Source organism: Aedes albopictus, chromosome 2 (genome assembly GCF_035046485.1).
Source record: "Aedes albopictus strain Foshan chromosome 2, AalbF5, whole genome shotgun sequence".
In the NCBI taxonomy this organism is placed as follows: domain Eukaryota; kingdom Metazoa; phylum Arthropoda; class Insecta; order Diptera; family Culicidae; genus Aedes; species Aedes albopictus.
In genome coordinates, this window is record NC_085137.1 from 160587017 (window position 1) to 160610159 (window position 23143).

The 23143-nt window shown below is 42.6% G+C and overlaps 2 protein-coding genes across 8 annotated transcripts in view; one reads left to right on the forward strand and one right to left on the reverse strand.

Moving 5' to 3' along the window:
* The window catches only part of LOC109407223 (AF4/FMR2 family member lilli), a 312632-nt gene that overhangs the window by 204929 nt on the left and 84560 nt on the right, over positions 1–23143 (forward strand). The gene's annotated exons all lie outside the window — the stretch shown is intronic.
* Positions 15542–22800, reverse strand: LOC115258461 (uncharacterized). Its single transcript, XM_062854647.1, has 5 exons — positions 22649–22800; positions 22492–22590; positions 15947–22431; positions 15790–15888; positions 15542–15729 (listed from the first exon to the last, which is right to left on the reverse strand). The coding sequence occupies exon 3, from the start codon at positions 22203–22205 to the stop codon at positions 16209–16211; it is 5997 nt and encodes a 1998-aa protein (XP_062710631.1). The 5' UTR covers positions 22206–22431; positions 22492–22590; positions 22649–22800; the 3' UTR covers positions 15542–15729; positions 15790–15888; positions 15947–16208.

The following is a 23143-nucleotide window of genomic DNA, read 5'->3' on the forward strand; positions in this document are numbered from 1 at the left end:
AACACCCGAATCAAACTCGAACCTGTAGGCGGTGTTGCCGACCGGTGCACCCGAAACAGAAATGCGCCGATATGACGATTTCCAAAAACGACAACACCAACACGACGACATCAGCAGCAGAAGCAGCAAACATTGCGATAACTACAAACGAGCAAACGTTCAGTAAGGATGACTTCCCACCGCTTCATATTGAACAACAACCAACCAAAGCTACCCCAGCCACTTTCATCGTAACTTCTATTGCACCTACCGTCGCCGCATCGCAAGCAGAAGTACTACACAACGACAACACGATCGAGATCGACGACGACGAAGATGATGACACCGCCGCCGCCGCTGGTGACGACGACAATGACGACGACGGGAACGGCAGTTCTTCTCCATACGAGGCCAACGAAGGCACCAACAAGCGACGACTGTCATCGAAACGAGGGAGGGAAAAGAAGATTTGTGCTGATGTGGGATCACAGAGTGGCTGTGATTCTGTTGTTTCCCATTCTTATATGAGAACTAGGAGTAATCGGTCCCGTTAAGCCTTCGTGCGCATGGACCTAATAAAAATAAAGATTTAAATAAAAAAAAATAAGAGTCAGAGATTAGTCCCAAATCTTTGTGCTTTGGTTCGGACGGGAAGGAGGCAACCCTCATAACAGCGGTCTAGGACTGTACCACCTACGAATTTGTGCGACTCGCTTAATGCTAATGCTAATGCTAATGCTAATAATATGTACATTTTGCAGAATTTTAGGTTTTTACCTAAAGTTGCTACATAACTCGAACTCTTGCCCCACAATTTGAACTTTTGCCCCACTATGTGTAAAATATGATTTCCAAATCTTTTTTGCAAAAAGTTATACATGCTTAAGCATCTTCAATATATACCTAGTTACGCCCCAAAATAAAATATCGAATTCGATTTCATTACAATTCCATTCCATGCTTTGGAAGGACCATCGTATATTACAATTTTTAGATCAAAAACCAACATTTTGTCATAACTTTTCGAAATATTGATCAATTTTCATAATTTTTGGAGTGAAAGACTCTTTTTTAAAAAGGCTTCGAACAACCTTGACACCCGAAATAAATAATTTGGATTGAGCTCGAAAACTTCAAAAGCAACTCTTGCCCCACTCGAACTTTTGCCCCACTTTACTCTATACAAAAAGTGTTGTAACTCAAAATTGAAAAGACATTTGGCATAACTTTGTTCGGCAAAATTTTAGCTAATGGATGGTAGAATCACCACACGGTATTCATTTATTTTTATTTGCTGTGATTTTTTGAAAACAATTGTATTTCCAACTAGGGTCGAACTTTTGCCCCACTTTACTCCATCGGTAAGTACGTAGAAAGAAATCCAAGGAACGAATGGCTCGACGAGGAGTGCAGAGCGATTTTGGAGGATAGTAATGCAGCGCGGGCGGTAATGCTGCAGCAAGGAATCCGGCAAAACGTGGAACGCTACAAACAGAAGTGGAAACAGCAGACCCGCCTCTTTCGGAAGCAAAAGCGCCGCCTAGAAAGAGCGGAGTGCGAAGAAATAAAACTGCTGCACCGTTCTCAAGAAACAGTGAAATACTACAACACTACAAGCTCAAAACCAACCAAGCAGCCTGTAAGGATGGTATCGCAGCTGAACTCATCGAAATAGGCCCAGAAAAGTTGGCAACCCATCTGCATCGATTGATAGTCAGGATCTGGAAAACCGAACAGCTACCTGAGGTGTAGAAAGAAGGGGTAATCTGCCCTATTCACAAGAAAGGCGACCATTTCTAATGTGAGAACTTCAGAGCAATCACCATTTTGAATGCTGCCTACAAAGTGCTATCCCATCTTCCGTCTTCTGCCACCCAAAACGAATGAGTTCGTGGGAAGTTATCAAGCCGGCTTCATCGACGGCCGGTCGACAACGGACCAGATTTTCACCGTGGGGTGAATCCTCCACAAATGTCGCCAATATCAGGTGCCAACGCATCACCTGTTCATCGACTGCAAAGTGGCATACGACAATATCCATCGCACAGAGAGAGATATGGAAAATCATGGTCGAAAACGGCTTTCCTGGGAAGTTGACTATGCTAATTAACCCTAGAAGGATGTTGGGGTCAATATGACTCAGACAGGCTCGTTGAACGTGCACATCTTAGGAGGGGATAGACGGTGTGCAAAACTGCATAAGAGTTTCGGGTGAACTATCCAGATCATTTGAATCTCATCGGAGACTGCGACAAGGTGAAGGATTCTGCACGCTGCAACTTCGGTGACAGTCAATAATGCAGAACCGACGTCAGTAATTTCAGTTTCCTACTATGACACAAAACACAGAGATATTCGCAGCTACTTCAACCCAGCTTGTCTCAAATTTCACCAATTGAATCCAATTAATCGGGCACGGCTTTATGTCTTCATTTTGCACTCGACCGTGCAACTGTAGCTACTTGTTGATTAGCCGCGTTTCGTTTTGCTGGTGCTACTCGCTCGCATCAACCCCGGCAAACACATGTCATCGTCGCGTCGTCGCGTCGTCCGTCGTCGTTGACTCAACCTTGACACACAATCATCGCGCTGCTACTCGCGATTTTCAGATGAGCACCCGCCGCCGCGTGCTGTACGCTGACTGATGATGGTAATGCACCAGCAGTTTTTTTTTTTCATCGCTAGAGAACGAACGAAAAACGAATTTGAAGCCGGTGGCGCCGCATCGACGGAACGAGGACATAGCGAGATAATTAATTGATAGCTCACCGCTGCTTAGCTCCTGTTCTTGTAGTAGTCTACACTGTCATCTTCTGATGGATGCAGATTGCAGACGGGTGAATTCGCCGGAAGAAGAGAACTGCGACACTGCAGCAGAGGCTCCTCGAATAGTCCAATAATGGTGCTGATGGTCATCAGTTGCATGTTCGCCGCTATTTGCGTTGTGTGTCACTCGCAGGGAGTTTGAAACTGCTGGGCGCTGCAACCGAAGGTGAAAAGACTTAAAAGCTTTTTGGAACTAAGCTGTCGCGTTGAGGTGGTGGTGATGGTGAGTTGTAGTCAGCAGCAACCAACAGCAATGTAACAACAATAACTACCACGATTGCAAGACTTCTTCCTATACTTTGGCGGCTGAAGGTTGCAAGCTACCGCGACAGCGGTGCGAGTTGTTCCGACATTGTCCGAATCTCACATCTTTAATCCGGGGGCATAAATTACCAACAAAATAGGAATAAGCTCGTTAGGCTTTCTAGCAGTAACCTACTAGCCACTGTAGTTATAGTCGACGTAGTCAGTCTTGTTTAATGGTCATGTGATGTGGCATCCATCTATTCATCTAGAAAGAAGGATCAACAATAACACGACGCCGGCTCAGGTACGTGTGTAGCAGGAGAGGATTTGAGACACAGTTCAGCAATGAACGTGAAAAGTTTCGAATTGATAGGGAAGTTGTTGCAAATAATCTGTTAAATAGTTAAACCATGACGATGGTTACTGGGATAACAACGACGTTCAAAATGATTTCCAAATAATCAAGTGTTCATCAAAGTACTGCTTCCACCTTTCAATATGCTTATAAAGACATATTCATAGGAAGTTTCTTTATAAATGTTATAGCGAGTTGAAGATTCAGCTTTTAGGATTATCCTAACTACACCTTTGTCTAATTGTTCTTCCAAACCCCGGACACTCACACCTGGAAAATGAACTTCAAACGCCTCTCTTAGCATCGAATAGGTATATTCATTAGAACAGAACAGAGACACGAAGGTTCATTTGACCGGTACCAACCTGAACTACGTGATGTGGACCTCCTTCCCCCGGCAGTCAGTGGCGATAATCATGGCATGGTAGATACCGGTCCGACAATCCATACGAGTAGAGTGTATTTGCGTTTGTGAACTTTGTCACGTCTGGCCAAACAATTTCGGAAAACCGTCACCGGTCGTCGACAACACCCCGGCCCGGAGCACTGGCCCGAGTGGGTTGGTTGGATGTCCGGACTGGACCCCCTGTCTACTCCAGTATGCTGCTGTATGCTAATCCGTTCCGAAAATGCAAACAAGCTCACTAGTACCTAGCAAGCAGCCGGGGCTTAGAGCTAACCTTTCGATATCTGTGTGTAGCCACCGGTGATGACAGTACCGGCAGCGGACAAGGTCGTTTGTTGCTTCCATTCTCAACTGTGCGCCTTTGTTGGTTTGTCATCACCATACTTAGAGCCAACCGGCGACCGACGGCCGGCGTCATCGTTTCATAGGATGACACTGAACCGGGCAGGGCAGCCAAGGAAGACAAGATAATGACACAGCACAAAATCACTACTGCTGCTGGGAAACAAAAGTCATCTAGAGAGACAAAAGAGGCCCGACGTCCCGGGACAGAGAACGGAAGGTTCGCGCAACAACCATAGTTAATCATCTGGTTGGCGTAAAACTGACTTCATCCGTCACGGGACGTTTAACGGAGATTGCGATGCGGGAAAATTCACCTTCTGCAATTGTAACATTACAAGTTTAAGGTTCCAGTCGTGCAGGGCTGGACCCGTAGAACCCGTAGATGACAGATGATAAACGTGAATGAAACTTTACATGGTGCACATACAGTACTTCCAATAGTGTTATGGTCACATACACTTGAGGGTACGAGAGATTTTAGTAAAAGAAGAATGTATAACTAGTTTAACGAGTTTAACTATATGGAACAAACTCACCAATTTCTCCGTTAAGTCTATCGATGTCACACTACATCCATTTCCTCGTATAAAACTACTTTCTTCAAGTAAAATGTTCATATAATTTTTAAAAGTTTTATAGTTCGCCTAAAAATAACATAATTAATGTACTTTCCATGCTCATACCTTTTTCGCCCAACAATTTTATACGTCATAACTAGAGCTCGAGACATGCATTCACCATCTACGGAAAGCCCCGCCGCAAACAGTAAGTGCATCAGCTAAACGATTCCATGTCGCAAAGCTAGTGTTGCACAGCATCCTGACAGAGAGAATGAAAAAAAAGAAAAAAGAATAAAATAAAAGTTAGTAACTTAAAATTCTTTGCGCTTATTTTATGCCGCTTCGCGTCGTTTTACGGGCGGCAGTTATAATTTATGAGCATTAATGCCACGACGAAAAGGTGAGAGGCCGGTGGCCGTCGGCCACCCAGCTCCTATTTGCTCCTATTTTCATGAAGAGGTGAGTGGCTGACGGTGTTACACTTTGGAAATGTTGGGATGTTATGCTACCAACAAACTCCTTCCGCAGGAGCGCGTCGTGGGTTTTCACTCTGTTCCATTTTTTTTTTGTTTTGCGGATAGAAACACTGAACATTACAGTTACTGGCAATTACCTGGCGTAGTATTATGGAAGTTGTAGGCAGAACTATAGGAGTAATGCAACTTTTAAGCATAGTTGCTTCCGCTGCATCCCGCGTGGGTAGTGAAATGGATGTTCTTTGCGTAACTTTTAAGCTGTATCGACTGGGGAAAACTTACAGGGAATTACTTTGTACGACAGATGCAATTGCATGCTTGTTTAATTTTACAGTCAGGTTTTTCAACGTCTGCGATAGGCATCACATGCATTCAAAACTCATTTCGAAATAGGAAAAACCACGTTAAAATGTTCTAACCGTAGTTGATTGCGATTGAGCTTGATTCGCCGTAGTTGACATTCCTTTAACAACATATCTTCTGCACTTACACAAAAAATTAATGGACATCTTCTTGAGATTAACAAGCCTCTTAAACTTCTATTTTCACCCAACAATAATGGTACATGCTACGTTAAAATGCTTATCAATGACGGTACGAATGTACATGTTGGTAGTAGCGACACATGTTGGATTTGATTCGCGAATTGCCTGTTGTATGTGCCGCAATTTCATCATAATGAACAATCTGACCCTACGTTGTGCCTAACAATAGGCAAGCCACATACCAAAGCAAACTTATGCCACTGTAACCTTTCCCCCTTAAACCAATATCTGAATTAACATTCACAGATACAGTGGTACATACGTTTCTCAGTGGGCCAGAAAATGCGTCATTGCTATCTATTCGGGCTGTCAATCAAACTCAGTCTATCTCGAGCTCAAGTGAAACGTTTTTGGGGTACAAAATTGCAATCAGTGTTGTGCAATTTCACGATGGTTAATACCTTATGACACTCACTGTGACCCTCACTTCAAATGACAAATGTCGATCATTAATACATAATCGTACCACGCCGCCACAACAACTCAAACTAACCCTCGTTCAAGGCATAGCATCAAAAACGTCCAACAGTAATGATGCATTGTGCACTAATACTAAGCCAATTGACATTCATTCGGACCAATCTTGATGACGGTCGTGAAGGGGGCCTGATGACCCTTTGGCCCAATGTCCATTTGGGTTATTGTTTATTAGGCTTCATGATCTTCGGTGTCGGTCGAACACTATTTCTGAGTTATGCAGAAATTTCTTTTCCATTTGTTTGAAAGCCTCCTCCAGCTATTTCCAGAAAATATGTTGCACTTCACATGATGAAGGTTTGGGCCCAATTTGGTTCCATGTATTTGATTGATTCTCAAGTTAAGCAGAAAATAGAGGGGTCTCGCATTACTTTAGAAGCATTTATTGCCTTCACAAACCTTGAATGCAACATTTGGTTTCATTTATTGTAATGTTTTTAATGTAATTTCTACCCTAAAATTTACTTCGTCATATGCGCCAATTTTCGACATATCAGATGAAAAAAGTCAATAATTAAAAATATTCCAACTTACCTTTGCTAATGAATTATTAGATGGAAGCAAGATGATGTAAATTATCAATTGCCAGCCCCTACAGTACTAGAAATCGAATAATTACGCAAATTTCACGTTTCAGTTTTTATTCCACTTCCGACTTCGAGATTTCTTCGTTGTACTGTGATGGCGTGTTATGATCTGGTGGGCAACAATATTCCTGAAAAATTTTGTTCGTTATTCTATCTCAATTTAATAGCTTTAAACACATGATTAGATTTGGATTGTCAAGAATTTTTGATCGATTTTTCAAATACACAACTACGGTCAAAACATAATTTTGGAGTATCCTATGTGCCATAGTGTCACGTAGAAGATGTGACGGGAATTGAAATTATGTTGTTCCCGAAATAGACGTGGACTAGATGGAAATATAATTTGAGTTACAATTATTCAAGCTTATTGTTTTAAGGAAATGGTAGTTGTTTTACAAAATATTTTTACATGATATGAAACCTAATTTAAGAGTAAGTCATTCATAACAAATTGGTCATGAGGCAGTGGGCAAGGTGGAAGAATAAATTCGATCATTAAATTGATCGATGTTTAGTACGACGGGAATTAGATTGAAACCCTATGTTTTTTGTTTCATTTATATATGGAACCCTTTTGCAGAAGAGGAGGAATCTCAAGTCACTTAAGAAATATTGTCTCCTAAAACCTCCACAAGTCAAATTCGAAAATTTGAAATTTGATTCCATTTGTTTGATAAGTTCTCGAGTTATTCAGACATTTCTGATCCATTTGTATGCGAGCCCCTTCTTTCCATAGAGGAGATGGGTCTCGCACCATCATAGAATCATTTCTTAACTTCTAAGACCTTCGCATGCAAAATTTGGACCCCTTTGTTTGATTGGTTCTCTAGTTATGCAGAAATGTCCGTTTCATTTGTATGGAAGCCCCCTTTTCTTCAGGAGGACAGGTCGAGTCAGAGTCACCATAGAAACATGTATAGACTCTTAAACCTTTGCATGACAAATTTGGTCCCATTTGCTTGATTAATTTTCCAGTTACGCAGAAAATTTGCAGTTTCGTTTCTATGGGAGACCCCCTCAGGACTTGCTCCACCAAGATGCATTTGCATGCGAAATTGATCCAATTTGCCTTATTTGTTCTCCAGTTATGCTGAAATTTTCGTCTCATACCATCTTTACAACCTTTTCCGTTCACAAAAACCCCTGCATGTAAATTTTAACGGCTATCGGTTCAGTGGTTCCTGAGTGTATAAGGATTAGATAGCTTGAGCTTTACCTTGATTGACCACCTGTGGATGCTACTCCAGTATCGTCAGACCAGCTACACTCACACATAGAACCAAGAAATAAATTTAAATGGTAAAAAAAATCTGTTTTTTGAGCTTTTTTACGAGAAACCATGTGAATTTAAAATATTTTACTATGCAGATAGTAACTTTCCGCCAAAAGTTGGTGGAATATTAACATCAAAAATTGATGAAAACATTTAAAAAATCGGTGTAATTTTCAAATTACAATATCTCACCTCACAAAGCACAAAAAATCGCAACCTTAAATTGTCTGTCTGTCTGTCTGTCTGTCTGTCTGTCTGTCTGTCTGTCTGTCTGTCTGTCTGTCTGTCTGTCTGTCTGTCTGTCTGTCTGTCTGTCTGTCTGTCTGTCTGTCTGTCTGTCTGTCTGTCTGTCTGTCTGTCTGTCTGTCTGTCTGTCTGTCTGTCTGTCTGTCTGTCTGTCTGTCTGTCTGTCTGTCTGTCTGTCTGTCTGTCTGTCTGTCTGTCTGTCTGTCTGTCTGTCTGTCTGTCTGTCTGTCTGTCTGTCTGTCTGTCTGTCTGTCTGTCTGTCTGTCTGTCTGTCTGTCTGTCTGTCTGTCTGTCTGTCTGTCTGTCTGTCTGTCTGTCTGTCTGTCTGTCTGTCTGTCTGTCTGTCTGTCTGTCTGTCTGTCTGTCTGTATGTCTGTCTGTCTGTCTGTCTGTCTGTCTGTCTGTCTGTCTGTCTGTCTGTCTGTCTGTCTGTCCCCATTTGGAAGGGGGGCTCCCATACAAATGAGTTTTCGGGGCACTTCTCTATGAAACTTTTCAAAAACTTTAGTACATTGGTTTGAATGTATAAATGTAGTGACTAATGTTTACTTTTTTTTCTCATTCCAGGTATGTTTCTGTGTACGATTGAACTAAATTATCCATGGCTTCACCAGTGAGTATAAGCGTTTCACAGCTGATAACATATGTCTTTATGGCAGAAAAGCAGTTTGGTCTACCATTTGATGTACAGGGGATACTCAAAATAACTGGGACAGGTAAAATTTTCACTTTTCAAAAAATCTTCAACTCGCTGTAATTTTTTGAAAAGGGCATCAAATATCCTCAAATTTTTACTGTAAGTTCATCAACTAGTTGTGTATCAGTGGTTCAAATTTGGAAAAGATCGGGCTATTCTTCACGAAGATATAAAGATTCTTGAAAAGGGTATAATTATTCGATAGCCAACTTTGAGCTTTTATATCTCCGGATTCAATGAACTGATTGCAATGAAATTTTGACCATTCATGACTTATATGATGAACTCTTAAAAACGTTTAACTTTACTTTAAATTTTCAACAAGAGAAAAGAGTAAAAAATTGAGAATATTTGATGCACTTTTCGAAAAGTTACAGCGAGTTGAGCATTTTTTGAAAAGTGAAAATTTTACCTGTCCCAGTTATTTTGAGTAACCCCTGTACGTGTCTCTGCCTTCAAACTTGATCAAATTCGGTAACATGACACTTTTACGATAATTTACTGATATGATAGGGTTTATCCCTGGTATACGTGATATGTGTTAACAACTTTCAGTTCGAATTCACCTGATGGTCATGACATTTCACAGCCCTGGTTGAAGAACTTCTGGAGGAAGATTGTTTTTTATGATATGTATTCAGTTCAAAATCTGGAACCCGAAACTGGCAAAATGCGTCATGTTTGGGTGGTAATCGGCATGATATCATGACGAGTTTTGCCGTAACATAGCTTCGACGTTACGTTTTTTATGTTTTCATAATGCATGCACATTTTCGGCATGCCGCAGGTACTCTGCATCATGTCGAAAATTTATGAAATCATATGCCTTATTCATGGAACTAGTACTTATTATTTTTGATTTCGGTTCCATCGGCAAAAATATGGAAACCGCTTTCAATCAAATGGAAACTAGTTACGAATGTTAAACTAAATTAAGTTTTAACCGCTTCTAGTTCCTATTACTTTCCAATAGTTCTTAGCTCCGGCAGCATAATTTATGTTGTTGAATGATGCGAAAAGAATTTTGATCCTCCAATCAGTGATTTAAATAAGGCACCGTCATAGGTAATGTCGAAAAATATCTTTTCTGGGAGGTTTCTGCATGCAAACCAAAAGCGCTTCCTTTTTGCTGCAGAAAATCCTCAACGATGGTCACTCCAAAGTATTGTTCTGATAAATTAATAAAGTTAGAGTTATACATTTTTTTATTCAAAGAACTTTTTGCCTTACCATGAAACACAGCCAATCGAAATAGGTGTGAAGCTCGCTCCCGTACATTACGCAAGAACGATCGGTCGTCTTTGTGGCCGAGGTAACATCTTACCATCGACCGACGGACTAGATGTGAACGCAGCGACGCATAGTCCACTGACAGTGTGCGTGGTCGTATTCCCCTATCCACCGATAGACACTGGGTGACGACGGTGGTGGGTGACATAAAAAACAAAGTTCGCACTCGTTTGTTTTGTCGCTATTTTATGGTTTTATGACTCAGTGGCACAATATTATGACTCAGCGGCATGATTCTATGATTCAGCGACATGGTATTACGACTTGTAGTCATGATGTCATGAAGCGACATATTTTATGACTTTTTCGTCTTGTTTTTGTTGAAATAAAAGTCACTTTTTTCCATCTAGTCCCTACTGACTGATTATTATTTTTTTTTCTTGGCGTTCGATTTTCCGGTCAGTATTGCCGGGTACACACCAAAAAAAGGAGAAATTTAAAATTTTCCTATCGCCGCTGGCTAGTTGTCTGACAGAAAACTGCTGTATAAAAATCGAAAAAGTTCTCTATCTAGGGTCCCACCCACTTCATTGACCGACAGAGAAACACCGCATAACTCAGAAACGCGATTTTGCCTCACTCAGTAGTGTTTGTTTTGCCTTTGCTGCGCTGCGAGTGTTTTCAAACTGCGGTCTGGTTTAGCGGGCGATAATCGCCGTTAATTGTGCGAGTAAAGTGGCAAATAAGTGCGCTGGCTGCTGCCAAGTGGGGGCTTGTACAAGTGCTGCTGTTGATAATTATCGGTGGCTACGAAAAGATATAACAAAATAGCTGACAGTCAAACCGCAGCGGATATTTTGAGATGCATAAATTTTCGATTATTGTTTGAGCATACGCAATTATGTTGAATTTGTTTCCACGGTAAGCGGTAGGCAGTCTATTTTGTGCGCTCGTAAGGAAAACGGAACATATCGAAAATCTAACTCAGATAATTCTTATGAAGTCCTGGCTAAATAGCTCCGAGTTTACCGGCTATTACCGGTACCTTCATAAATCAAAAAAATATCGAATTATTTGGGTGAATTAATGGCATGTAACTGTCGCACAAACCATTCTCCGAGACTGCACCGTGTCTCTGAACTTTCACAGAATTTTATTGATCAAAATGCTAATGAACGCACACAAAACGTACTCCACTCGCTCTGTGCCTCTGGATGGTTGGCTGGCTGATAGACTCGCCGCTGTTCAAAAGTGCAAAACGAGAAACATTTTTCATCAAATTTGAAAGCTTACAGTTTACTTTTATCAAGTCCGAACGGAGCCCCCGAAAAAAAAGAAGCTGCTGTTGCAATATGCATGGAACTTAGTAGTCTTTACCGCCACCGTAGCTAGCTCTGCCAGCTTTAAACAGCAACGTAATTACCTTCGGAAACTTTTACTTATTGCGTTTTGTTACGGGACACAGAGCAGCAGCAGCAGTTTAGTTCGCAGCAATAAGGTGTTTGAGTGCGATATGGCTGCATGCTGGTGAGTGCTGATTGTAGTTTGTGTTGTAGGTAGGCGCCAAATTGCTTGAAGATAATAAATGAAAAACATCAGCATCAGTTCGCATCGTACTGAGTGGACTGCAAACTTTCTGCTGATGGAAGTTATATTCATAGTACCTAAAGCGAATCTATGACATTTCGTCGAATGACATTTGGTCGAATGACGTTTGGTCGAATGACATTTGGTCGAAAGTACATTTGGTCGAATGGACATTTGGTCGAAACCCATATTATGGAGTAGGAAACATAAGACATTTAGTCGAACGGACAATTCGTCGAATGGACATCTGGTCGAAAGGCACTAACTGATGAAAAGACACTAGACCAGCCGATGACTAAAACCGCTAGATAAGAGTTATGTGCTTAGCAGGTAGGGCAGTCCTCGCACTGTTGTATTTCCGACTTCAGCTTGAGTAGGTACGTTCCGAATACTCAATAGGGAGGTGCGTACCCAAGGTGGTAGCCCCTTGAGCGCCATGTAGGCAGAGCAGCCCCGGTAAGGAAGCCTGTTTTAAACCGTCACCTACCAGAAAAAATGCAAAACTAGAGAAAGCGGATTGATTTAACGGCAACAGACCAGGCAACGATTTACGGATAACGATTGGAAAATCAAATCTTGGAACGTAAGAACTTAAATTCAACCCACACGTCTTGCGCACCTGGCTCGTGAACTGCAGAATGCCGACGTTAATGGGGCTACTATTCGCAGATCAACGGAAAAAAAACTTTTGTTGAACCTGTCATTGGAAAACTATCATCTCGTTACCAACAATATTGCTCTGCGGCTTGTGGCATTCGCTGCTAGAGCAATGCAAATCAGCAGTACCAATTTACTTCGTACGTGAGAATGTCCGAAAATACACCTAGCGATACCCGAATGATGATACTTGCTTGCAGTGCATGATACTACCATAAGGGGCTGTCCATAAACCACGTGGTCATTTTTTTGGGACTTCTCAACCCCCCCCGCGTGGTCATTTGTCCATACAAATTTTTTTATTCGTCCATACAAAATGCTCATAGGCCGAACCCCCCCCCCCCCTCATGACCACGTGGTTTATGGACAGCCCCTAAGAGGATAACATGAAAAAAGTGACGCGTTCAAGTTTAAACTCGGCACGCTGCGATCAGACATATTTGAAAATTCTTCAGTTGGAAGTTGGAACGCATAATACCCTGGTACCTCAAAACTGAAATGGTTATATATCTGCCATTTCAAAGATTTGAATAATCTTGGGATTCGATTCAGAAACTTATGTTTTATTGGGAGCTTATCCGAGTGAACCGGTCTGATTACCGTGGTTTTCGGAAAATCCGGATTTTCAGGAATATGTTCGGCATGTCAGCTATAATAATCATCAAAAATCATAAACCAATAAACCAATCAGTCTTGTCATCAGTCCATTGGTGGGCTATTCCAGAAAAAAAATCTCAAAAAGTTATGGCTATCAATAACATTTTCTTACACCTCATCCCCTCTCAACCCCACAATGTATTGAAGGATTTTCTGAAATTCCGGGTGACCAGACCAGTTTATTCGCATAACATATCGATAGATTAAGCACATATGAGTTCGGAGCTGAATCGGTATCTGAACGGCGGTCTTGAGCTCTGACTCGCAAGTTAAATTTCTACTGCGTTTCAATCAAAACATTGAAAGCATTTATATTAAATATTTTCAACTCGTGTTCAGTTCAAGTGCAACACTACATGAAAGAACAGCCTATGTTTAAAAGAAGGAAAAATATCAGATGAAAAATCTGCATCTTCAACATATAAAAATAGTACATAAAATCAGGAAACTTGCACAAAACCCCAGAAGGTATAACCACTGATGAAAAAAATCAGCAGTTGATACATGACACAATGAAATGAGTAAACTTGAAAGACCAGCCTATGTTTGAAAGAAGAAAAAATATCTAAAAAAAGGCTAATGAAGAACAGCTTGTGTTCAAAAGGAAAAATTTCTTATGAAACATTCAGCAGTTTGTACAGCGTACAGGAAAACGATGTTGGGGTCAATATGATCCAAACAGGCACGCTGAACGTGCATTACGCCATCGTGGTGCGAAAAACTGAACATCCTAGGAGGGTTAATAAACGTGAAAGAATAGCCTATGTTTCAAAGAAGGAAAAATACATGAGAAAAAGACAGCAGCCATAATATTTAAACATAGTACAAATATGAAACTTGAAAGAATAGCCTATGTTCAAAAGAAGGAAAAATCATCAATAAAAAATCACAACCATAATGTCCACTGTCAGCACAAATAACAAATTTGAAAGAACAGCATATGTTGAAAAGAAGGAGAAACGCAGTGAAATTATGAAACTTGGAAGAAGAGCCAATATTAAAGATAAGGAGAAATCTTCGATGGAAAATCAACTACTTCACCAATGCCAACGAAAACTACATTGCAAAACAAGTTACCTTAATAATAAACACCCTTGAATGAAATATTTGCTGTTTAATGTTTGATATTATTAACATGATTAAATTGCTATACAACTTAACGTCTATTCTTTGTGGGGTTTTTCGTCACCGTTGAATTTTATGTTTCGAGATTTGTTGATTTTTTTCGGTGAAAACATAATTTTCGTCCAAACATACTTTCAACCAAATAAGTTCAGTAACAAATAAATTCTGATACCCAAATCTAGAATATTTTTTTCCACTTAAATCTCATCGGTTAGCGCCTTTCGACCAAATGTCCATTCGACGAATTGACCTTTCGACTAAATGTCATATGCTTCTTCTTCCACAAAATGGGTTTCGACCAAATGTCCATTCGACCAAATGTCCTTTCGACCAAACGTACTTTCGACCAAATGTCATTCGACCAAACGTCATTCGACCAAATGTCATTCGACCAAATGTCCTAAAGCCCCTAAAGCAATATTACACTACATCTTAGTGCTACACCAAAAGCAGCACTTTTCAGCGCCAAATTTCTACCTCTTGATCTTTTTTCGATATTTCCAGTGCAAGTTACTTCGAGGGCCGAGTTGAAAGATCTCCATCCTTGGTGATTGCCCGCCATCGCCTTGACCTAAGACCTGGTCAGGTTAAATTTGTGTCGACTTGCTTGATTTCGTTGTTGAGGCTGCGCCGCCATGATCCCCTGGGTCTGCCTCTGCTGCGATGTCCTGCTGGGTTCCAGTCTAACGTTTGTTTGCAGAGTTCGTTTCCACCCCTGCGTAGAGTGTGGCCGACACACCTCCACTTTCGCTCACGAATTTTTGTCGCAATCGGCTTTTGCTTACATCGACGATGGCTACCATGCACGAATTACATACCGCAGGCATCTATTGATGAAGACCTGCAGCCGTTGCGTGTTCTCCACTGATACACACCAGGTTTCACTGGTATATGGCAGCACAGATCTCTTGGTATTGCTTCAGGAATTCCTTTTGTGCTTTCTTTCGGAATTTTCGCAGAGATTCTGCTGGGTGCCTCTAGAAATTGGGATAGATCTTCCCCCAGAATTTCGGAATTCCTCTGAGGATTTTTTTTTATCTGTATTAACGAGATTTTTAGCCCTAGGCTAGTTCATCTCGGGACCCACGCTTTACTTCCCTTCCGAAGGAAGAACTCACATTTTGCGAGTTTGTCGGGAGTGGGATTCGATCCCAGGTCCTCGGCGTGATAGTCAAGTGTTCTAACCATCACACCAGGTCCGCTCCACTCCTCTGAGGATTTTTCCGGAAATTTCTTCTGCATTTCTATTAGGGATTTTGTTCGAACTGAATTTTCAAGAAGCGGGACCACAGTTCTGCGGTGTCAGGGCAACTTTAACTGTAATATATTTAGGTGTCAAATTTACATATAAGAGTATTATGAATAAAACTACTTACAAATCTTCAGTATTTCCTTAATTCTTTAAGATTCCTCTCGTAGCTAATAATTTTAGGTTAGGTTTCAAACTGTAGGCTATAAGAGATTGTTGCATGATTAGTTTTAATGATTTTTAATAACAAATAAATTTTATACTTGCTCCAAATTTTCAACTCTAGACGAGATATTTTAACTAATTGCAAGTTTTAATTTATTTATGCAATTGATTTCAATAGAATTCTGTGCGCGTGTAAACTGAAAATTGAAATAAAACTATTACACATATTTTCTGTCTCAGTTCAATAAATCTTACAATATTCGGAAATAGCTATCCGCCGGCTTGTCCGTCGGCCTTCAATAGCTGTAATTCAACGCACTAATAATCAAATTAACTGGGTTTTTGCAAATTCGTTAAACTTCCACTAGTCATTCAAGCATATCCAATATTTGTTCTGTTTTGGTACGGAGTCGCTTTGTCATACCTACGCTCTGCTACCATCGAGCTGTCAACCTGTCAGTTGGACAAACGACAGGCAGATCCGAAACAAAGATGCAACAGGGCAGTCAAGCACAGGCTAGGGTTGTTCGCCGTCACATACCCCCTCCCGTGAACGCCTATGGTTGTCTAGAGCAAGTTCGCAACTTTCAACGACGTCGAGCAACGCCAACTTCACTGCTGGCCGACGATGAACTCCTGCAGCTGTTCGTACCCATGCTTGTCGGGTCTTGCCATCGGCACCTGGAATCACCTTCTCTACACGTCCTCTTGTCCATTGGTTTCTTATTTCTCCATTCACCACAAGTACCAGATCCCCGACCGCAATGTCCCTCACGTTGTCAAACCATTTGGAACGCCGTGATATGACTGGCAAATATTCTTTTAGCCATCTTCGCCAAAATCCGTCGGCCAAATGCTGCGCCAACTTCCAGCTGCTTCTCAAAGCTGTTCTATACTCTATTGGTAGCACCGCAAGTTGCTTTACTCCATTGGAACTTCCCAGTAAGAAGTGGTTTGGCGTTAAGGATTCTTGATCGGCAGATTCTACAGGAATGTAGGTCAGTGGTCTAGAGTTTACGATTCCTTCGGCTTCAATTATGACTGTCTCCAACGTTTCATCATCTGGTTTTCTAGTCGCTTCGGCCAAGGTCCCTATTGCTACCTTCACCGATCGAACCATTCGTTCCCACGCTCCTCCCATGTGAGGAGCGCCTGGTGGATTGAAGGACCACTTCGTGTTAGCATTAGTAATGATTGAGGCGAGTGTCCGGTTCCGTTCTGCGATCTCCTTTTTCAGTTTGTTGTTGGCTCCATGAAAGTTCGTCCCGTTATCACTGAATATCTCAGCCGGTGCTCCACGACGTGTAACGAATCTTCGAATTGCCAGAACACAGGATTCTGTTGACAGAGCGTGAACAACTTCCATGTGTACTGCTCGGATGCTTAAACACGTAAATAGTGCAATCCACCTTTTTACATTGCTTCGACCCTGTTTCACTATTACCGGTCCGAAGTAGTCTAGTCCTACGAAGGTAAATGGCCGAACAAATGGGGTAAGGCGTACCTTAGGCAGTGGAGCCATCCTTGGAGTCTCAGGAACCGCCTTCCATATACGGCATCGCATGCAATTCTTGGCTACTTTTGCGACCAACGCTCGCATCTTCGGAATTTGGTAGAGTTGCCGCATTTCGTTTACAATCGTTTCACGATTTCCATGTTGATAACGACGGTGAAACCAATCTGCCATTAAGATCGTAACGGCAGATTTGTCTGGAAGTATTACTGGGTACTTGGTTTCAAATGGTACGTACGCAGATAGTTCGAGCCGACTTCGCATACGAAGAACACCGAATTTGTCCAAAAACGGAGAAAGCTTGTAGATTTTACTGTTCTTAGTCACGCAACGCTTCTCGTTAAGTTGTTCCAATTCCGCTGAATAGTGTTCCTGTTGTGCCAACTTCCAAAGATTTCGTTCTGCCGTTGCCAATTCAAGTTGAGTGAGATGTCCCAACTCTAACGAAACTCCTTGTCGTTTTCGTTTAAGGTTGTTGCAGAAACGGTGAATGTATCCCATTGTACGGTGAAGTCTTTCCCAACGGCTGAAACGGGTTGCGTCTACAACTATTCTGGGCTCCGTAACGTGGAAATTACAGGATCTTATTTCTTCCGCAGTAGTTGTTGATTCTTGTTGCTGTTTTGGCCATGTATCCTCTGACTGACGTAGGAATTCCGGACCAAGAAACCACACGCTGTTTTCGTTGAGATCAGGTCCCGTTCCCCACTTCGTTGCACGGTCAGCTACATTAGCTTTACTGGAAATCCACCGCCACTCTGACGATTCAGTTGTAGACAGTATTTCTGCTACACGGAATCCAACGAATTGATGGTATTTACGTTGATCGGAGTTTATCCATGCCAGTACAGTACGAGAATCCGTCCATAGCACACGTTTAGTTACTTGCAGATCGTGCATAGTGATAACGCTGTTCAGAAGCCGTGCGCCCAATACGGCAGCTTGGAGCTCCAAACGAGGGATAGACATCATTTTCAGAGGTGCTACCTTCGATTTGGCCGATACTAGCACTACATTCGCTCCATCAGCGGTTTCTACTCGAAAATAGACCGCACTGCAGAATGCGGACTCACTAGCGTCCACAAAGACGTGGATCTGAAGGGTCGCATATGTATCCTGATTGCCTCCTACAAAGTAGCAACGTGGAATGCGGAGCGAGTCCAACTGAGGGAGGTACCCGATCCATAGTCGCCATCGTTCGCTTAACTCATTGCCAATGGTTTCATCCCAATCGATCCTGGAAGCCCATATGTCCTGCATAAGAATTCTTCCGTGTATGAGATAGAATGCTATAAGCCCCAGTGGATCGAAGAGGCTCATAACAACTCGTAGTACTTCACGTTTTGTAGGAATGTGTTCTTCGGCCAACACGTTCCGTAGGTCTTCCCGGAGCTGAAGCGAGTAGGTGAAGTTGTCGCTCGAAGGCATCCATCTCATTCCCAAAACACATTCGGAAAACTCCTCCTTTCCAGCATTAAGCAGTTTTTCCATCGCCGTTGATTGAGCTCCCACGCGTTGGACGATCTCAGCACTGTTTGACAGAAAATTGCGGATTTCGAATCCTCCTCTCGCATGAATTTCTTTCACATCACGGCCGACTTTCACTGCTTCTTCTGTTGTTCCAAAGCTATCCAAGTAGTCGTCAACATAATGATGACGAATTACCGCATCGGCAGCTCTAGGGAATTCGCTTGCAAACTCCTGTGCGTTTTGATTCTTCACAAATTGAGCTGAACTTGGGGAGCATGTGGATCCAAAAATTGCCACATCCATAACGAATGTTGTCGGTTCCATGTCTGGTTCATCTCGCCATAGAAACCTCTGGAATTGTCGATCTTCCTCCCTTATCTTGATGCGATGGAACATTTCTTTAATATCAGCAGCCAAAGCGTACTGAAAGAGGCGGAAATGGCAAAGAACTGCTGGAAGCGACGTCAATAAGTCCGGGCCTTTCATTAGGATAGAATTGAACGACACACCGTCCACAGTTGCTCTTGCGTCCATAATCAACCGGACCTTGTTCTTCCTAGGGTTTACCACTACCCCAAGTGGCAGATACCAACATTTATCCGGCCTCGTTGTTGTAAGTTCGTACTCCGTGGCTGCATGCGCATACTGTTTCGTCACGTAGTCTCGTATTGTTGTGCGTACGGTGTCGTACAGCTGTTCGTCCGATGACAGTTTTCTCTCCAGGCTGCGGAGCCGTCGATAGGCCATACCGTAACTGTTGGGCAGCTGCACGCAGTCTGTCTTCCAGAGGAGGCCGGTTTCGAAGCCGGTAGCAGTTCTTCGAGTAGTTGCTTCCAGTATCTCCCTTGCACGGCGATCTTCATCTGACTCCAAAGGTGCAGCAGGTGATGTTATACCGGCGTTATCGAGAGCTACGTAGTTTTTGACTAATTGATTTAGCTCCTGATCTCGATTGGTCCATCCTCCAACGTGAAACCCACAAGTAACCGATCCGGATGCATTAGCCGAACATCCATAGATGCTCCATCCAAGTCGACATTTGGCTGCCATAGGTTGTCCCCAGTCTCCCTCTCGAATCTTCAACGGAATTGTGAGCTTCAGGTTGTCAAGACCAATGAGAAGCTTCGGTACAACTTCCTCGTAATCGCTTATAGGAAGTCCTCGGAGGTGAGGGTATCGTGCCGCTAGATAACTGTAGCAGAGTGCCTGCGCTGGAAGCATCAACTTTCCAACTGTACGAGCATCGGCAAGTTTATATTTCTGGCTCATCCTGGTTCCTGCAATATCCACCAAAAGTCGCCGAGATGTAGATTCACTACGTGTAACGTTCCCTGTCCACAGCAACTGCAACGGCTCACAGGGGCCAGAAAGCCCTATTTTGGCAGCAACCTCGTCCTCTAGCAGCGTCAGTTGGGATCCTTCATCGATGAAAGCGAATATGTCTATCTTTCCACTTGGTCCATACAACGTAACTGGTAGAATTCTGAACAGCGGACCGTTAGATGACTGCTGCGAATCCAAATGGCTTGTTGAAACGCCAACCGAAGTTACTTGTGGTGGTTGGTGCAGCAACGTATGATGCCGCAGTCGACACCCTGAAATGCCGCATCCTTGCCAGGTTCGACAAGGCCATCTACCGTGCTGATTTAAACAGGTTCTGCACAATGAATTCTGGTTCACGATCTTCAGCCGCTCGTCGACATTCAGCGATCTGAATTGCTCGCACTCATACACTCGATGACCTTCAGTTAAACATGCCACACAAATCTTTTTTTGAGCTTTATCCAGTCGGAACCTTGATACGGTAACATTTTCAGCACTCGCGTCCATTGATTCGGAATGAGTCTGTAGGTACACACGTTCTTTAGGTTTTTGTTGGGTTTTCGATGGCGTACTTGTCGGTTGGTCGTCGGCTACTTCAAAGGCTAACTCCACGATTGCGTTCATGAAAGATCCAAATATTCTCAGATCGGCATCGGCTCGAGCTCCTTTGAACGCTGCCCATTTCATTCTATATTCGACCGGCAGCTTGCCGACCAAGTCGTGTATCAAAGAAGGGTTTGTTAGATGAGCATACTGTTTCGCTGTCTTTAGATGCTCCACTAAGTTATCAACTGCCATACCGAAATCGATGATACTCTCCAGATTATCCATTTTCGGCGGTGGAAGATGTCGGATCTTTTCGGTGAGAGCTCTTATCAAGGTTTCGGGTCGACCATAGCGTAGCTGCAGCGTCTTGATCACATGTGGTACACTAGCTGGTGTTAAAAGCCGGCCTCGTACCGTTTCAAGGGCGGGCCCTTTAAGACAGCGTTGAAGTCGAATCAAATTTTCGTCCTGGGAAAATCCACACGTCGTCGTTGATCTTTCAAAGTTGCTCACCCAAATCGGCCAGTCTTCTGGATTGCCAGAGAAAATGGGCAGATCCTTGCCCATTACCTGACGTGCTGCCAGTTGGCGGTTCGTAGGACCCACTTGATGATCAAACGCAGACAAATTATCGTCATCGAAACTTTGTCGTCCTAGTGACACACATGTTTGCTCGGGAAGCTTCGCTCCTCTCCCGCTTCCCACCTGTTCGCCTCTTGTGATTCCGTCAACTACGTTCTGCCACGCAGCAGCTTTGTTGAAGTTTTGCGGGAAGTGTTCTGGATCGCGAGGAACAGCAATTGGTTTAACGGTCTGCCTATCGCCGAAGCCTGCCACTCCAGCTTCCTCTCGCTGCGTCAGTCCGAGCTTATTGAAGCAACTTACAAAAGCTGCGTTTTTCAGACCGAGCTCCGGGTCATTTGGTTCGATTGCATGCTCTTGATTATCTCCGGCATGCTGTTCCGTTTTCTCCAGCCACTTATTCACTTTTGCGCTCACTTCTGCAACACTTTCACTAACGCTCGATGACCGACTACTCCCACGAATTGACTGTTCGCGAATTAGTTTAGCTTTCTCTTCTAGCGACTTCCTCTTAATAGCCATTTGATCTCTACGAAACTTTAACTCTTCGGCCGTCTTTCTTTCCAAAAATGCCTTTTCCTCTGCTAACTTCTTAGCCTCTATCTCTAACTCTCTGTCCCTTATAATCTTCTCTTGTTCAATCTGCCTAGCTCTAATCTGCTTTTCCTCTTCTAGCTCTAACTCTTCTAACTGCTGTTGTTCGTTTAGTACTTCCAACTCCAACGCAAGTTGTGCCCTTGCACTAGAAGTCATACTCGCCGTTTTACTAGCAGCAGTCTTTTTTGATTTTCGGGAACTCGTTACCTTGCTACCGGCCGTTTTACCAGTTTTCCTTAACGCGCCAGTGGGGACGTTCAAACTCGCACAGGCTGCTGTATTTGATGCCGCGTTGACTAGGAGGAGTCCACAGGGTTGGCACTTCCACGATTGGTCCACGACAGATTCATCGACATTCGCGCAGCCGAAATGATACCATTTCCCGCAGTCATCGCAGGCCACCATGTCTTCAATGTGGTCGGGGCGGTTGCAGGCCATACAGCCTTTCGGTACCTGTGGATCATTCGCTTTGGATGTCGGCATGCTGGAGGAATCGTTGAAGATTTTTAAAGGATGTTCGAACTGAATTTTCAAGAAGCGGGACCACAGTTCTGCGGTGTCAGGGCAACTTTAACTGTAATATATTTAGGTGTCAAATTTACATATAAGAGTATTATGAATAAAACTACTTACAAATCTTCAGTATTTCCTTAATTCTTTAAGATTCCTCTCGTAGCTAATAATTTTAGGTTAGGTTTCAAACTGTAGGCTATAAGAGATTGTTGCATGATTAGTTTTAATGATTTTTAATAACAAATAAATTTTATACTTGCTCCAAATTTTCAACTCTAGACGAGATATTTTAACTAATTGCAAGTTTTAATTTATTTATGCAATTGATTTCAATAGAATTCTGTGCGCGTGTAAACTGAAAATTGAAATAAAACTATTACACATATTTTCTGTCTCAGTTCAATAAATCTTACAATATTCGGAAATAGCTATCCGCCGGCTTGTCCGTCGGCCTTCAATAGCTGTAATTCAACGCACTAATAATCAAATTAACTGGGTTTTTGCAAATTCGTTAAACTTCCACTAGTCATTCAAGCATATCCAATATTTGTTCTGTTTTGGTACGGAGTCGCTTTGTCATACCTACGCTCTGCTACCATCGAGCTGTCAACCTGTCAGTTGGACAAACGACAGGCAGATCCGAAACAAAGATGCAACAGGGCAGTCAAGCACAGGCTAGGGTTGTTCGCCGTCACAGATTTCTTCAGATAATTCAAAAGGACAACTGTAGAGGTTTCTACAAAAAATACTTACGGGTTTCCTTCAGGAATTCTTGTATGGTTTCGTCCTGTGATTTCTCGGGCCATTTATCCAGGACATCTTTTTCAAGGATTCCTTCAGATAATTTTACCTCGACTTCTTCGGGGATTCCTCTTAAGATGTTTAGAGGTTTTTTTAGGGATTCATCC